Here is an 18290-nt window from a genome sequence, read left to right as displayed (position 1 = left end):
CCTGCCTCAAAAATAAACAAGTAAGTAAATAAGAACAAAAACTAAAAACAACAACAAAAAAGAATTACGGAGTTAGGAGCTGGAGCTGAAGAGATGGTGTAATGGTTAAACGCTTGTACTCTCTTGCAGGAAGACCTGAATTTTACCGCCTAGGACTCCAGCTCCAGGGAACCCAATCCCTCCGTCACCTGTATCCATGCACACATACTCTTCTACATGCACATATAAATGCACACAATTGAAATAACAGTACTCCAGGCATGGTGGCACACATCTTTCATTCTAGCACCCAGGCAAGTGGATGTCTGTGAGTTCAAGGTGAGCCTGATCTACATAGAAAATTCCAGGACAGCCAGGGCGACATAGTAAGACCTCATCTCAAAAAATAAAATAATAAAAGTTAAGTCTTAAAAAGAATTATACATTTCTTCTTCTGAAGTGACAGTGCTTAAATACTTAAAAGTCCTGAGTAAGTGGAATCCTCACTGCTGGTAACAGAAAAAGCTGACGTGTTACTATTTTTTTTCCCCCTATGTGGTCCCAAACTGGCTTCAATTTTATAATATTCTTGCTTTCCCCTCATTAGGGCTGGGTTTGAAGGCATGTGCCACCATGGCCAGTAATTTATGTGTATGTGTTTGTGTGAAGACCAGCAGTTCATGTCAGATGCCACCATCTATCACTCTCCATGTTATCTTCAGCGACAGGGTCTCTCAATGAAGGCAGAACCTGCTGGTTGGCTAGAAGGCCAGTCAGCAAGCTCTGGGGGGGGGGGGCGCTGTCCTTTCTCCACGGCTCCGGTTCCATGATTACAAATGTCTGTAGCCAAGCTCAGCATTCCCATGGGTGCCAGGGAACTGATCTCAGATCCCCATGCTTGCATGGACAGGCACTTCAACTATCTCTCCAGTCACCCTCAAATAATTTAAAACTGCAACAGAAATCACAACGAAACACGGTTTCAGGTTAATGATCATTTAATATTTTACCAAGTTCATTTATAAACATACCATGTGCACACACGGGGAGAAAATAGGCTCTGTAGACACCACAGAATAACAGAAACACAAAAGCAATCACAAAGAAGATTGCCTGTGTCCTCTGCTTTCATCCACATAAACTAGAAGGCTAAATGAAAGGTTACATAGGAGCAACAACACATGTAGGAAATAAGTCTGGATCATCATGTCTCAACCACAGGAACTTTCTACACTCCAAAAGGCTACTGTGGGACCCGATGATCCATAAAATATGCAAAGTTGGGCCTTCTTGACAAGTGATGATCTGAGATCTGAACCTCTGGCTTCCCTCTTTCATGCGGAAAGTTGTTATCAAGGAAAAGAGCAATGGAGCCGGGCATTGGTGGCGCACCCCCTTTAACCCCAGCACTCGGGAGGCAGAGGCAGGCGGATCTCTGTGAGTTCGAGGCCAGCCTGGTCTACAAGAGCTAGTTCCAAGACAGGTTCCAAAGCCACAGAGAAACCTGTCTCAAAAAATCAAAACAATACAAAAAAAAAAAAAAAAAAAAAAACCAAAAACAAAAAAGAGCAATGGAAATCAGCCATGCACAGTGTCAGCAGCCATCCTCTTCCAGCCTTGGGGTCATTATTTAAAATTATCCATGGTGGAGAAATGCCCCTCAACCCTGGATAAGCAGTCCCCAGAAACTCACGACACACATGACTGACAAGAGGTGCAAAATGACATGGCTGAAGCAAAGCATCTAAAGGACAGGGGCCAAGGAATGAAATGCCTGAGTCCATGTTCATACCCAGAATGCATTTCATTCCAGAATCAAGCAACTGGTGGCAAGAAATGAGCAGGCTCAACGCTGGCTGCCTGTTAAAGCTAGTCCCACTGGGGCTAAGGTCTCGTCAGGGCACACGCACGGGACAGTAGGAGATAGCTCTGTTTCAGGGGCATGACTCAACACTCTCTGGTTCCAGGAACCGCAGAAACTACATTCGAAATCAGCATCCCTATGCATCACTAAAAACCGAATTTAATGGTTTGTAAGTAAAGCATGGAGCTTTAAGGATGATAGCGCTGTGAGGCCACTGTTACAACACAGGATGTAAAACTCAACATATTCACTAAGGTCACACTACAAACCATCAGAACCGTGTTGTGGTACACAGCCACCTACCAGGGATGACAAAGCAAATTTCAGCCAGAAGTGGGCAGTACTGTGTCAGCAAGTCCTCCGGGAGTGGCTAGAAAAACACGGTGGGCAACATCACATCTCCTTGGCAACTGTCTCACATGGAGATAGGTTCAAGACTTGAACTGACCAAGAGGAAGCTGCCAGCACGCATGCGCTGGGCTGGGCACATTCAGTGTGCCTAGCGGGAGCATGCTGGAGAAACGGAACTAAGAGACCTTTGTGAAAGGCACTGTTTAAAGCATGCCCGACACAAAGCTGGAAATGGGAGCTTTACAATGCATGAACAGAGAAGGTTTAAATATCTGGAACATCCTTCCCCTACCCTCCCCCCTCAGAAAACAGGACTGTGGGCTTCCTAGAGCATCTCACATTCAGGGACTAGAAATGTTTTAAGCTTTCCTATCATGATCGAGTCGGGAATGAAAACGAGGCTGGGTCCCCACTAACACGAGGGATTAGAACAAACCCCTGAGACTCTACCCAATCTCATTTCTCACTCAGAACCTGAGACGTCTCCGCCCAGGTCTGGTTCATCCCCACACTCTGGACAGCCACAGGGCCCCACCATGGCTAAGGACAAGCCCCTCCAGGAGTTAGACAGTGTCCTCGTACAGCTTGGGACCCAGAAGGCCTGAGACAGGGACATTATACTAAGGCTTTCCCCCCAGCCCCTCACCATACTTCCTTTACAAGTAGAAAAATAGGCTATAGACAGACTGAGCCGGCAATCGATACACCGAAGCAAAGGCTGAAAACACATCACAGTCTAGCTCCACCCACTTGACACTCGCTACTCTTCGTTCAGCAGGGTTTAAAGGTAAAGCTTCAAACGCTCAGGCTCAAATCAACTCCCACCTTGAGGCTCTTTCCAATTATTCAAGGGAAAAGCAAACAGAAGAATAACAAGAGGGTACAACTGGGCAGATCCCTGAAACATAATTTTTAAAGGGAAGGAGTCTCTATTTTCGTCCCGAGCAGTCAATCTTATAGGTAGGTACCAGGGAGCTACGCAGGGGCGGATGATAGGGCTCTCACACCACTGCCCTGCAGGAGCCACTAGGCCACAGCTCTAGCGTAATATGCAGTCAGGTCAAGGGGGGGGATTTCACAGTTAATGTACAAGAAGTTGAATTCTCGCCACACTCACTCATATCCTCATCCACCGGCATTATTATTGGCATAGCAGGGAAAGTCATCCTTTAGTTAAGTACCATACCTAACTAAACAGGAAATGCTCCTTTAAATGGGTGTGTTTACACAAGGTCGTCCATGAGCTCCCAAAGAAAGACTCGGTGCAAGTACCCTGAGGAAATCCGGATCTCACTCACAGCATACTTCCAGGCCCTCTCTGTGGTACCACGCCGTCAGTCACAACCGTCAGATTACCATCTTCAAAAGAACTATTTAAATTACTATGAAAGACACTTGTCACAAACAGAAATGCCCTGCAAATCAATTATTGCACACAGGACTAACAGAAGCGATGCACAGGACACTTTGGAGGCTCTAAAAGACCCAGAACAGAGAGCCCAGGGCCATGCCTGTGGCTGCCCCAGCAAGCATGCCCAGGGCCAGGTCACTGTCATTGTCTCGGTACCGCTCACGGATGATGACCTGATTGGCAGGCTGTTGTCCATAGACTCCTATAAGAGAGAGAAAGAGATCTTTGAGATAAATTGGAAATCTGACAATCGTTGAGAAGATGGTGCTGTTGCGGGATATTTGACCACACTCTGTGAAGATGTATCTGTCCTTCCTCACCTGCCTAAGGCACCTTCTGATTGCTTTAATAAAGAGCTGAATGGCCAATGGCTAGGCAGGAGAGGATAGGAGGGACTTCCGGGAAAAGACAGGAACTGGAATGGGGGGGTGGGGTCTGAGAGGCAGGGATTTGTAAGCAAGACGCAAAGTCTGACATACTGCACCGTACTAAGGAGAGGCTCGGAGCCACGTGGCAGAACATAGATTAATATAAATGGGTTAATTTGAGTTTTAAAAACTAGTTGGGAACAAGCCTAAGCTAAGGCCAAGCCTTCATAATTAACAGGCCTCCATATCATTATCTGGGAGCTGGCAGTCCAATGAAAGTCTGGCTATATGATGCCCTTTACTCTCCATGTGACCAGCTTGCTTACCAGTCGACCTTTGACGACCCACAGAAAAGTGTTAATGGGTGGCTCCAGTGAGTTCAACCCAAACCTCTCTAAACCCATCACATATGTGCTGAGGAAGACACTGTTGCAATTAATAAAAGATGAGACATGAGGGTCTGGAGACTTGGCTCAGTGACTAAGAACACTTGTTGCTCTGGCAGAGGACTTGGCATCCACATGGTACCTCATAAGCATCCATAACTCCAGGTTCAGGGGATCCAATCCTCTTTTCTGATCTCTGCAAGCATCAGGCATGCACTTGGTACACACACACACACACACACACACACACACACACACACACACAATCTAAAAATATATATTTTAAAAGATGATCCATGAGGCCTGGCATGGTGGTGCACACCTTTAATCCCAGCAGGGAGGTAGGGAGAGGAAGATATCTGTGAGCACACAGCCAGCCTGGTCTACACAGTGAGACTCTATCTAAAAGGCAGAAGGATGGTGGTACACGCTTGTAAAGGGAGGAAGCTGGTCATCCTTCGGGAGAATTTTATTAGAGGATGGGGATGGCCCCCATAGGTTCTCATGTTTAAATACTTGGTCCCTAGCTGGCTCCCCAGTTGAACTGTTTGGGAAGTACTGGAAGGTGTGACCTTGTTGGATGGAGAAGATGTGTCACCAGTGCAGTCCTGAGTCTCTGCCTCCTTTTTGTGGATAAGGATGTAAACCCTCAGCTACTGCTCCAGCATCACGCGAGCCTGTACCCTTCCATGATAGTCATGGACTCGCCTTCTGAAACCATAGACTCAATAAACTCTCCTGTATAGGTTGCCTTGGTCATGGTGTTTCATCACAGCAACAGAAAAGTAACTAAGACAAATACAGCAACATGACCACTGGGGAGGATACCTTCAGTTCCTTTCTGTTCTGAGGAAACAAAGGGAGTTTCGTACTCATAGGTTTCCAGGGAGCTGGAAACGTGACCCAGCCACGGAGGCATTGATATGGAAGAGTAAAAACTCAAGGCCGCCTGGGATTTGGGAGGGAGGCAAGCTTGCAGCTGCCAGCGGGAAGAAAGAACTCCACTGTGTAGGAGAAGGTACAAGCATCAATACTGAGCTCTGAACAGACGGTGACGGGGCCAGCTAGAGGCCCGGGAACCTTACACGCGCCTCTTCCTAAGGACTTACTGACAGATCAGGGTCCTCTGCTTGCCAGGTCCAAACCCCTTAACAGTGCAAAGATCAGAGCACCGATAAACAGGGCCTGATCCTACGCGATAAAGCTACCCCGCTACCGGAGGTCTGCCTCTGGTTTCCATGGCAGCCCTCCCCATCGTGCCTGCTGGGATGACAGACAAATGGGAAGACCGTGGGAGAAACAGGGCAAAGCCTAATGAAAGATGAGTCAGCAGCCAGGCATGGTGGCTCATACCTGCAGCCACGGCCCTTGGGGTTTTTCACCGTGCACCAGTTAAGCCACCATCAAATGCCAAGACAGGTCTCTCCTGAGGGTTAATTGGCTTTTTTGATGAGGTCACTGCCCTGACTCTGTTACAGACTTTTTGACTACACTCATGCCTAAGCTAAAATATTGAAAAGAGGCGTCTCATTCACAGTGTGAGCTATGTGCACCTTCCTCTCAATACTCCCAGCGCCAAAACAGTCACTTCTTCAGCATCGAGGATACCGGGGAACTTCAAAGGTCCCAACATCAGAGATATCATCAAAGAGTGCAAAGAATGTGGCCTGTACACACATGGTGCCAGAACTATGGAGCCCAGGAGCCAGAAGAACCAAAAGATACCATCTTCACATCCTTAATCTACAACCAAGAATGTCATGCATACTCTTACGATTTTGCAGAATGAATTATGTAGGCTCCAAGAAACCCAGAAGAGCATGGGCGGGGAGGGTGGGGGTGGGAATCTTCTTGTCCAAATTGCTAAAATGCATCACAAGAAGCTACAAATGCGCCTGCCTGCACTCTAACCTGGGGAATTCTAAGCTATTGCTTCCTCTCACAGTACCACGGCCATCCAGCCATCCATCCTGTGCCGCCTCCTCCCTCTCTCTGCCTCCTCACCCCATTTCCTCCTCCACCAGTCCCAACAGCCTCGCTGCTCAAATGATACAGTCCTATAAGAGCACAGCAGGCTGGACCACTGACTAACACAACACATAGACTCATCCATGTAACATTAAAGAAGCCCCAGATGAAAGTAAGTGGAAAGCAGCTTAGGCCACCGGTGAAGCGGGTGGGTGGGACTCACTAGTCCCCAACTGGGACTTGCCATGAGTCACCATGAATCCTAACACCGCCGGAAGTACTGGCAACAAACCAGAAGCGTCTTAATTGTGCATGGTAACAGCTAGATATCTGTAGAGAAAACTAAGGGAGTTAGTTAGAGGGGGTGAATTTGGAGAGATGCCTTAGTGCTCGGATCTGAGCTTGGTTCCCAGTATTCAGGTTCATTGGTTCACAGCTGCCTATAACTCCAACTCTGGGAGCCCCGAAACCTCTGGCCTCTTCAGCCATGTGTACACTATCCACCCACACACAGATAATTTAAAATAACCTAATTTTCAAAAAGAGAGAAGAGGAGAGAGCTGAGGGAAAACTCTCCTCCTCACCAATAAAGAAAACAGGGAATCAGCAAGAGAATTTCTTGCTGGCTCACTCTAGAACCGAAACTCCGTCACTTAAATAAATAAATAAATAAATAACTGTTCAGAGGGAGTGGGAGGGAGGGGGAACTGGGATTGGGATGTAACAAGTAAATAATTTTTAAAAACTGTTTATTTATTTGGGGGCTAGGCATGCACCACAGAGCACGCACAGGAGTCAGAGAACAATCTGGGGGAGTTGGCTTTCTCCTTGCACGGTGTGATCTTAGGAACTGAACTCACGTTGCCAAGCTTGGTGGAAGGCGCCTATACCCACTCAGCCATCCCAACCACCTTATCCCCGACACTTCTTACAAGCACCTTTGATGAACAAAACTGATGCCAGCTGGGCGTTGGTGGCACACACCTTTAATCCCAGCACTGGGGAGGCAGAGACGGGCAGATCTCTGTGAGTTCGAGGCCAGAGTGAGTTCCAGGACAGGCTCCAAAGCTGCAGAGAAATCCTGTTTCAAAAAGCAAAACAAAAAACTGATGCCAACTCTGCCTGATGCCCAGAGGTGACCCATGTACTATGAGGACAAAAATCACCAAGTCTTTCTTAACGAGGCCGTGGTGTCTTAACTACTTTCCTGTTGCTGTGATGAAACACCGTGGCCGAAAACAACCTGCTGGAGGAAGGTGCAATTGGGCTTATGGTCCCAGAGGGATAAGAGTCCATCACCGTCACACGGGAAGCATGGCAGCAAGCACCAGGAACAGCTTCGAGCTCACATCTCAGAATGCAAGCATGAAGCAGGCAGTGAATTAGACATGGCATGAGGCATCTATTTATTTCTTCTTCCTCTAATTCTTTCTCCTTCTACTTCTTCCTTCTCCTCCTCCTCCTTTTTCTTCAGGGGAAAGTACAAAGCATCCCCCCACCACAGATTATACAGTCGACTTTCCCGAATTTGGGGAAATCGCAGGGGTGCACAATTGGAGCGCAACAGATAAGCCTTGCCCTAGGAAAGCCACCTTCACGATTACGGTATTTCCCCTGCCAGGCGAGTATGGCATGAGGCTTTTAAAACCTCTAACCTCACCGGCAGGCAGTGATGCATTTTCTCCTGCAAGGCCCCAGCCCCTAACCCTCCCTGAACAGTGCCACCACCTGCGAGCCAAGTATTCAACTGGGAATACGGGAAGCACCTCATTTGAACCACCGCACTCCACTCCCCGACCCCCTCAGTCTCACGGACACGTTATAATACAAACCTCATTGTATCTAACGACTCTGAAAGTCCCCAAAGTCTTTCAGTCTCAACGCTGTTTAAAATTCCAAAGTCTCCTTGGAGACTCCAGGGATTCTCCTAACAGTAAATAACACTACTGTTGTATAATGGCACAGAGCATGTATCACCATACCTAAAGGCAGGAAATGGGGATTATGAGGAAATACTGGACCAAAGCAAGACCAAATAGCAAATCCCAATCCCACGGTTCATATTTTCATACTTAGGTGGTTCTGCCCCTCCAACCTTGCTGCCTGTAAGATCTCTCTCTCTCTCTCTTTCTCTCTCTCTCTCTCTCTCTCTGTCTGTCTCTGTCTCTCTCTCTCTCCCCTCCTCACTTCCACATCTTCACACAAGAGCCTCTCAGGGCCTCCAAGCAAAGACTTCCTTCCCACATGCTTGGCCTTAGTGGCTCTCTGTAACCATGGAAGAGGATTCAACAACCCTTTTACTCATGAATCTGTCAGGACTCTAGAGCCAGCGCCCTGAGGATCCAGGCTGCCAGTTGTCACTTTGATAAGAAACCGAGTCACCTAGTCTACTGGAGTCAGAGTCACATCTGCAGTAGCTTTTGTTTGTTCCTTACCAGCTGGGTGGGGTCTTTTGGCCTAGGGCACCCTTGCCTTTATCCCAGTGTGGGCCCCGCAGGCCACTTTTTAGTCTCCTTATCTCTTTCAGCACAAGCCTGGGTTGCAACATTAACTTTCCCGGAGATCTGTTTTCTTTTTCGTTACTACCCAGCCCAGTAGCTCACACCAGTAACTCCGGCACTCAAGGGACCAGAGAGGAGAAACTCAAAGTGGAACTCAATCTGGGATACATAGTGAGACCCTGTCCCAAAACAAATAACCATAAGTCTCCTGGATTTTCTTCTCCTTCATCCTCCTTTTCCTGTTCGCTTCTTTTGAGACATCGCTCATGTCATCCAGGACAGCCCCGAACTTACTCCACAGCTGAGCAAAACCTCCTGCCTCTACAACAACCAGTTTTATATCATGCTGGGACTTTGTACACACCAGACGTCCTCTAGATTTCAAGTCTGAAGAAATGAAGCAGAACCTGCTCTAGCCAAGGACAAGCATTTTCCAAAAGATTCCCAAGCAAAGGCCCAACATCACCCTGAGGTACATAACAATGGGTTGCCCCTCAAGTTGTCCTATGACTTCCCCTCGTGAACTGTGAAACACATCCATCCGCACACACGTATCTATGAGGCACGCACACAAAATAAATGAAGTGTAATTTTTTTAAAGATTAAATTACTCCAGCACCGCAAAAGTAGTCCAAAAGACTATAAAGAAAACAAAAGCAAAAATCTGAGTGACAAAGTGATTCGGGCGTCTCCAAATAGAAAGCACAGCTCACTTAACTTCAAACTGAAAAAAAAAAAAAGAGTCCCCTTTGCCCCCCACTGTAGGCAGAAAGCAGCCAGCGTGAGTTAGTTACCTGCATATGGGTACTGGTATCGCACAGCATACGCCTGCCCGTTGGGAGCATAGACAACTTGAGTTCCTGCTGGGTATGCGCCACTGTATGGACCATAGCCATAGACCTGAAAAAAAGAGAAAAATCCTGTGAGAAATACAATTTTGAGGGGCAGGGGATATGGCTAGGGGGGTAAAGGGGTCTGCCACTAAGCCCGATGATGACACGCATTCTGCCCTGAAACTCACACTGTGGAAGGGATGAGTAAGGGTTCTCTGAGCAGGGGCAGGGGAGCGTGGGGATGCAGTAGGGTGACACAAATGGGAGGTATTGGGGGAGGAAGGAGGGAGAAGAATGATGTGATTGTATTTTTATTTACATTCACACATACATATGCACACATACATGGTGTTTGCGGACCTCAACAGGCACGCCATAGTGTGTCCTATATTGGATCATGGAGAAGCTAGTAACTCAGAAATCCCAATGAGTACAGACCAAAAAAAAAAAAGCCCCAGGATGGGGCTGGAGAGATGGTCCAGTGGTTAAGAGCATTGACTGCTCTTCCAGAGGACCTGGGTTCAGATCCCAGCACCCACATGGCAGCTCACACCTGGGGGATCTGATGCCAATGCACATAAAATAAAACTTAATTTTTCTTTTTAAAAAGGCCCCAGGAAAAGTCTGCTTTCTCTGCCCAAAGAATCAAAGAAAAGACAGCCTAGCAAGAGGGAGTATTTTCAGACAGTAACTCCTCCACCCATGCAATTATGTAAGAACCACCTGTAGGAACTCCCTACTCCTATCACCAAAGGTCAGAGGTGAACACCCTAAATGGCATGCTCAGCGGCTACAAGCCTCTCCTGTTTCCTTAGAGTACAGCCAGAATAGGACGGGTGAGGAGCAGGTGACTTCATCCCTGTCAGATGACAGGACACCTGCCTACCAAGCAGCAGACCATGGAGTGAGCCAAAGTCCACCGTGGCTGAGTAGGAGCAATCTGCCCCTCTCGTCCCCTTGGAATCAATAAAGGCCTGACGGGGAGTGAGTCCGCTCGATGGAAGCCATGCACCTGTCCGTGTGTCTCAGACACAGGGGGTCGGAGAAACCTAAACTCCTGAGCTGGAACCCAGCCCTGGCTGTGGGTGAGAAACTGGACTTCTATTCCCACTTGGCAGGAGATCCACCCAAACACATGATTAAAATAAAGCTCAGAATCTCACAGGGTTTCAAATGTCAAGGTTCTGGTCAACAATCATTTTTCACACAAAGGGCCAAGAGCTTAAACAGAATGACAACATAAAACACCCATACAGGAAGAAGATACTGGATTCTCTGCTCTAGCTCTCTCTCCATACCTTATTCCCTTGAGACAGGGTCTCTCACTGAACAAGGTATTTTTGTTGTTGTTTTGCAAGTCTACTTGTTGGCCTAGAACCCTTTATGTAGGCCAGGCTGGCCTCAATCTGTGTGGTTCTGCTTTCTGAGTACAAAGATTAAAGGTGTGCACCACCACACTCAGCTCCGGAGTTGTTTTCTGTTTGTTTGTTTTTAAAATTTATTTATTTATTATGTATGCAGTGTTCTGTCTGCATGTATGCCTGCAGGCCAGAAGAGGGCGCCAGATCTCATTACAGATGGTTGTGAGCCACCATGTGGTTGCTGGAAACTGAACTCAGGACCTCTGGAAGAGCAGCCAGCACTTTTAACGTCTGAGCCATCTCTCCAGCCCCATAAAAGAGCTTTAAAATAACTATTATAAAAATGTTTTACTTAGTAGTTATGAAATGAATATAAATTATGTGGAAAAAATAAAAATGCTACCCCAAATAAAAATTTATAAGAAAAATCAGTATAAAATATATTCATATTTTTATATATTAAGACACAAAAAATACAAATTTAGCCAGGTGGTGGTGGCTCATCCCTCTAATCTCAGCACTAGGGAGGAAGAGGCAGGAGGATTTCTATGAGTTCAAGGCCAGCCTGGTCTACAAAGCGAGTTCTAAAACAGCCAGAGCTGTTACACAGAGAAATCCTGCACCTTACTACTTCACTGCACAAGAAAACATAAAGAATACAGATTTTAAAACTAGCCAGGGCACAATGCTCCTACACACCTGTAATCCCAGAACTTGGGAAGTTGAGGGAAAACGACCAAGAGTTTACAGAATACAACCACTTGAAAATAATGAAACACTTAGACATCTAGCAATCATGTATAAAATGACGATGCTGAAAAACGGTAAAACGCTGACAAAAACCAAGAATAAAAGCAAAGAGGAGACAAACAGAGAAGCTCACAAAGCTCAGGGAAGGAGACAACACTTCTCTCTAAACGTGATCCATCGGCTTACAGGAGCTTCTGTCAAAATCCTTGCAAGACTTCGCAGTAAACATAGATGAACAGACTCAGGCCTGGCCAGATGGCTCATCGGATAAAGGCGCTTGCCTCCCAGCCCAAGGACCTGAGTTTAATCTGGATGACTCACACAATGGAAGGGGAGAACCAACTTCTACAAGTTGTCCTACGACCTCTACCTGCTTACTGTGGCGTGTAGGCACTACACACACACACACACACACACACACACACACACTCATACACACACACACATTCACATGCTCATACATACACATATACTGATACTCATAGACACACAAATAAATGTGTTTATATAAAGAATATATTTATATATATATGTATATATATATATATATATCCTTTAATTAATAAGTAAGTCTATAAATAGTGGGTGAGATCTCTGTGGAAAAGAACTTACCTAGCTTTGAGTTCAAGCTCCATCACCCACAAAAGGACAAAAAAAAACTTTACAGACAAAATATTTGAATATGAAAATACACACAAAGATTTTTGTTTACTTTGAGACAGAATTTCTAGCTTAAGCCTAGCCTCCTATGTAGCCAAGAATGATTCTGATCTCCTGATTGTCCTGTCTCCGCCTCCCAAGTGAGAGAGCCCAGAGTATGCATTGCCACCCCCAGCTTATGCAGTGCTGGGGACTGAACCCAGGGCCTCCAGTTTCCCAGGCAAACACACTGTCAACTGAGCTACACCACCAGCTCTAATAAGATGTGATAACAAGGAAAGATTTAGAGTGTGGTTCTAATTTCCCTGATACGGACTCAAGGTCAAGAACAAAACCACAACCAAACACAAAAACGGCAAAGCAGCAGAGAGCCCAGCCTCCAGCTTGCAGGGTCTCTGCTCAGATCTGCTCCCTACCTCAGGGGTCGGTGCAGCATAGGCAGCATAGGTGGGTGGAGAGGCGGCCACGGCAGTCTCTTCAGACAGGATTGCTGAGCCAACATAAGCCTGTGTGAGACAAGAGAGCACATTTACTCAGCAAAGCAATGATCAGCTCTCTAAGAAGGAAGGGCCTCCTGCTGGTCCAGGGGTAGCTTCCAGCCTCGCTAAAACACCCTCTAAGTGCAGCAGCAAGGTGGCCAGTCCTGGCTTAGCCTCCTGCCAGGACAGAGCGAGCGCTCCTGGCCTAGGAAGATGCCAGGGGCCTCACGGTTGTCAAATGCCGTTTAGACCAAGAGTCACCTCTCTTATCGGTCCATCCGGCCACAATCAGAAGTGTGCCATGAGCATGCTCTTCCCTGTCGTTCAAAAACTGTGCTCCAGCGAAAGGGGGGGGGGGGCTCTTTTTAAAAATCCCACACAAAGAATTGCACTGGGTGGAATTTTGCTGACTATATGGACCAGTAATACTCATTTCATGGGGGTCTGTTCACAAAACAAAGACAACCCGGGTCTGCAGCGAGCTTAGAGGAGAAGTATCTCTGGCTGCAGGGGCAGAGGACTGAGGTCTGTGACCTGCACAAATTCTTCTGTAAGCTTATCTACTTTTTTCCTTTTCTTCCTTCAAAGGTATTGCAAAAACAAAACAGAGCCCCATCTAAGAATAAAAATGGTGACCACAAAAGTCTTGGACACAGGAGGCTCTGCCAGGGTTACAGCAGTTTATGGTTTCTGTGTCTCCTGAGGTCAGAAATAGAATCAGAGACAAGGACAGGAAGGCTTTGGTTTCATAAGAGGCTGAGATCTTATGGATAACGGGGGCTCCATGGTTCTCTTTGAACCTTTACTTCAAAATACAGCAGAATCCACGGTGACCTGAACCCGGAAGAGGAGACCAAAGCCTCCTGCCATAGCAGGAGGGACCTTGTCAAGGCTACTTTCTCGCTACTCTGGCAAAATAACCCAGTGAGGACAACTCAGAGGAGAAAGAGTTTGGTCTGGTTTCCAGTTCTAGAGGGAGACAGCCCATCACACGCGGCAAGGCACGGCAGCAGGCAGGCAGGGAGGACGAGGTGTCAAAAGCAGGAGGCAGCAGGTCATGCCATTGCATCAGGACCGAATAGGGTGGGGGCAGGCTCACGGCCCGCCCCCGGGGACCCCCGTTGACCCCTATCCTCCTAAAGGTTGTTTAAGGTCCCCAAACTGCTCCACCAGCTGGGACACATGTTCAAACAGGTGGGTCTATGGGGGAAACTTCACACTCAGAGACAACAGGTACCCCCTCTCAAAATCTAGCATGATCACACCCTGTTCAGTTCACGGAGCAGGGCTTGGAAGGAGGCCCCTTCCATTTCCTTCTCCCCAGGAGACCCGGCCCCTTCCATTCCATTTCCTTCTCCCCAGGAGACCCCGCCCCTTTCATTTCCTTCTCCCCAGGAGACCCCGCCCCTTTCATTTCCTTCTCCCTACCTCCTGTCCTCCAGTTTGCTACACAGACCCAGGAGGTGCAAACCGGGCTGGAGCCACCCTGGGCAACTTACTGTGTTTGTTCTGGAATCCTGCAGTGTAAACTTCCATGCCCTGGAGAAAATAAAAACAGGGTACTCTGAGGTAACCCAACATTCCAACGAGTCTTAAATCCTGGCTAGCATCAGCATTCCTGAAAAGGCTTGTTTATAGAGAGACATCTAGCCTGTAATCCCAGCACCTGGGAGACCTAAACAGGAGGCCTACTAACTACCATGAGCTGAGGCAAATCTGTGTGTGCTGCAGACTAAGACCCTGTCTCCTACCACCCCACCCACACCACAATAAACAAAATAAAACAAAACCAGGCCTTACCCCAAGACCTACAAACCATCTGCTCGAGACAGGAACCAATAAAACATGTCTGTCTATTTAAAGAACAGATTTATAGTCTATACCGTTAAAAGCATAATGGACAGCATTTAATATTTTCTTCTTATTAATGCATGTAAGCTGTCTCGTCAGTAGCCGGCACTGGCTGGAAACCCACTGTGTAACCCCCGCTGACCCCAAATTCAAGATCCTCCCACCTCCGCCTATGGAGTATGGGGATTCGGGTGTATGCCAACACACTTAGTCTCTACATCATTTTAATGGCTATTCTATGCCCTATGGTATGAAGAGATTTCAACTGTCTTAGTTAGGTGTACTACAGCTGTGATGAAACTCCATGACCCAAAGACACCTGGGGAGGAAAGGGTTTATTTCCATATAATGTTTCTGCATCAAAACGGGTAGGGCAAAACTCTAGAGAGAGGGCAGGAACCTGCAGCAGGGGCTGATGCACAGACCATGGAGGAGCGCGGCTTTTCTCAGGCCAGGCTCCCTCCCATCCAGTGTCCAGCAATAAAACCAGCCAGCACACCAGTGGCAGAAGCCATCCTAGGGAATAGCACATCGGTGTGTAGCTCCTTAGATGGCAAGGCCCTTTGGAGAATCGCATCCACTGGGCAAGGACCCACGGAGACAATACTGCAAACCCCTGCGCTGACCTTAGGGCGCTCATGGCCTTCGGCTTCTCTAACTTTTGCTATGCGTCTACAGAAAAGCTAAATTTCTCTGATCTGTTACAGAAACCGGTTTCTCCAGCCATCCCTGGCTGCAGTCATTCTGAGGAAGCAGGAGGGACTCACTAAGGTTGATGCTTATTCGGTTCCAAAAAAGAGATAAATATATTCCAAAGAACTTACGAACCAAGAAAATGGTTTCTCAAAAGATGACATTAAAAACCTTATAGGAACACAAAAGAGATAGGACACGAAAGGTCAGACATTTCTCTGGTACTAGAACACACAGATACTTTTCCAATATCAAAGTATCCATGAAGGTATCTAAAACTCCTAGTTTCTCTTAAAGAAGTACACTTGGAAATTGCCAGGAAGAATAAAGAAACATAGTCTCAATAGGTAAAGAGTTGGGTATTAATCATTACTGTTTTGAGAACTTATAAAGGATACAATAAAAGTGACATACAGATTGCTCAGAAACTGTTATACACATGAAAATGATACTCAAGGCATTGTGATATATTCAGCTGATCTCATACCGTTAAGAATTAACCACAGGGCTCAAATCCCTTACTTTGTAGGCTCATGTTTTGCTGCCGGCTAGGGAACAGTATGACTAAGATGTACCTAGCTAGATATAAACAGTTGGCTTGCTATACAATGGTATAGGGCAAAGGTCAACGACATCGAGGGAGTAGGAAAGAAGAGAAACTGAAATGAATAAATGGTAATGATTCTTGGAGAAATTATTTAAAACTGCTCATGCTTGAATGCACTGGAACCGAGCTGGTCAGGGCCATCAATTTGAAAGACAACCGATGGTCAGACTCCTCATTTTTCACCACACATCCTCCATGGGGCACAATAACCCCGCTGGAGCTGGACTCCGGCACCCTGGCAACATTTTTGCCATCCAAGAGAATGCTCCCTGCTACCTTTGTGCCCTTTTTTTGTGTTTGAACTCCTGACCCTCCCACCCCAACCTCTCAAGTGCTGGGTTGACAGGTGTACCCGAGCATGGCCTGCTTCTCTTGTAGCGTCTGTAAATATTTCTAGAGGATGATTCGTAATGAAGTGCTCAGCCACAGAGAGCACCCATTGGATGGATGGATGGATGGATGGACGGACGGACGGACGGACGGACGGACGGACAGACAGACAGACAGACGGAGAAGACAATCCATGCTTATTTCCCCATCTTTCCTCAGAAGTCTCTATAATGGATTGAACTATGTGCCTTCAAGAGACATGCTGAAGTTACCGTCCCCAGTGCCCATGGGCGTGACTCACCAGGACATAGGGTCTTTCCACATGAAATCAAATGAAAAGGCGGTAAACTCTCAGTCCAACATGACCAGTGTGGGCACAGATGCAACAGGAGAAGGCTGTGTGACAACAGAGGCGGAGGCCACACACACACACACACACACACACACACATCAATTTTAATTAAAAATGTAAAAATAAACCCTAAGAAAGCCTATCCAGGCATTGTGAAACATACCTTTAATACCACAACAGGGCGGCCATGGTAAATGGATCTCTGTCGTGTTTGAGGTACACAGAGAGTTCTAAGCCAGCCAGGGCTACATAGTCAATCAGTCTCTCTCTCTCTCTCTCTCTCTCTCTCTCTCTCTCTCTCTCTCTCTCTCTCTCTCTCGTACCAGGCTAGTATGAGTCTATCAATGAATAGCACAAAGCGGCTGCTAATGGGTTTCGCCATTCCCTATGGGATCCTGCCTGTCTTAGTCACTTTTCTATTGTTGTGAAGAGACACCATGACCGTGGCAACTCTCAGTCTTAAAAAAAGAATAAGTATTTAATTGGGGGCTTGCTTATAGCTTCAGAGGTTTAGTCCGTTATCATCATGGGAGGGGATCACAGCAGCAGGCAGATGGCGCTAGGGAGTAGCTGAGATCTCCATCCTGATCCACAGAGGCAGAGACAGCCTGGCATGGGCTTTTGAAACTTCAAAGCTCGAACTGCCCCCCACCCCCACCCCCAGACAGTTCCTCCAACGAGGCCACACCTCCTAATCTTTTTTTCAAATAGTGCCCCTCCCTAATGACTAAGCATTCAAATATCTGAGTTTGCGGGAGGGAGCATTTTTATCCAAACCACCACACTGCTTGAGCAAGAGGGACAGAAATCAGAATAAAGGGGGCTAGGGTGATGGCTCAGTGGATAAATGTGTTGGCCATCAAAGCACAGGGGCCTCGGTTTGAATCCCCAGAACTCATGTAAAAAAATTCCGATGTGTAGCACTAAGATATATAACCCAGCACTCCTACGGGGAAATGAGAAATGGAGACGGAGAACCTCTGAGCTCATGGGAAAATACAATGAAAAACAGACAAGACCCTGTCTCAAAAACAAGGTGAAAGGTGAGGACCGATACCGATAATGTCTTCTGACCTCTATCCCTGCCGTGGCATACATGCACACAGGCATGTATATTATACATGTACACACACACACACACACACTTCCTGACAAGTGGAAACCAGAGCAGAAAATACTTTGTCAACTAATGAATCGAAATGAAATCAAAACTCACAGGCAATCGTCTGTGCTCTCTGCACAGAGACTGATGGTTTTCCCGTCTCGGCAGACGATCTGCAGCAGACAGTCTCTGGGCTTCCCATCTGGAGGCTGGATATCTAGGAGAAACACGCAGAATGAAGGCCCACGCCGTAGCTTGTCTTTTTGTTCGTTTTTCCGCCTTACATACTCTTAGAAATAACAACCCACAGACGTGAAGAACAGGACAGTATAGCGCTACATGGGGAGATAACCTGGGGCCTAAGATCAAACGAGAAGCAAGCAAGCTGGCTAGGAAGACGCCATTTGTTCCCTGTAAAGTAAGCATAAAGGATGACTGACCCCA

At 47.0% G+C, this 18290-nt stretch overlaps 1 protein-coding gene and 1 non-coding gene across 2 annotated transcripts in view; both read right to left on the bottom strand.

Moving 5' to 3' along the window:
- Positions 1-959: 959 nt before the first annotated feature.
- The window catches only part of Plekhb2 (pleckstrin homology domain containing B2), a 30113-nt gene continuing 12782 nt past the window's right edge, over positions 960-18290 (bottom strand). Inside the window, exons 4-8 of the mRNA XM_051204278.1 lie at positions 17961-18063; positions 14411-14450; positions 12849-12938; positions 9623-9728; positions 960-3807 (exon numbers count right to left, since the gene is read on the bottom strand). Coding sequence (XP_051060235.1) covers positions 3671-3807; positions 9623-9728; positions 12849-12938; positions 14411-14450; positions 17961-18063 — 476 coding nt within the window. The 3' untranslated portion in view covers positions 960-3670. The remainder of the gene's footprint in view (positions 3808-9622; positions 9729-12848; positions 12939-14410; positions 14451-17960; positions 18064-18290) is intronic.
- On the bottom strand, positions 7800-7956 carry LOC127236821 (U1 spliceosomal RNA). Its single transcript, XR_007835803.1, has one exon. It is a non-coding gene; the product is annotated as a U1 spliceosomal RNA (small nuclear RNA).

Source organism: Phodopus roborovskii, unplaced genomic scaffold (assembly GCF_943737965.1).
Source record: "Phodopus roborovskii unplaced genomic scaffold, PHOROB, whole genome shotgun sequence".
In the NCBI taxonomy this organism is placed as follows: Eukaryota; Metazoa; Chordata; class Mammalia; order Rodentia; family Cricetidae; genus Phodopus; species Phodopus roborovskii.
This window is presented reverse-complemented; position numbering and strand designations above follow the sequence as displayed.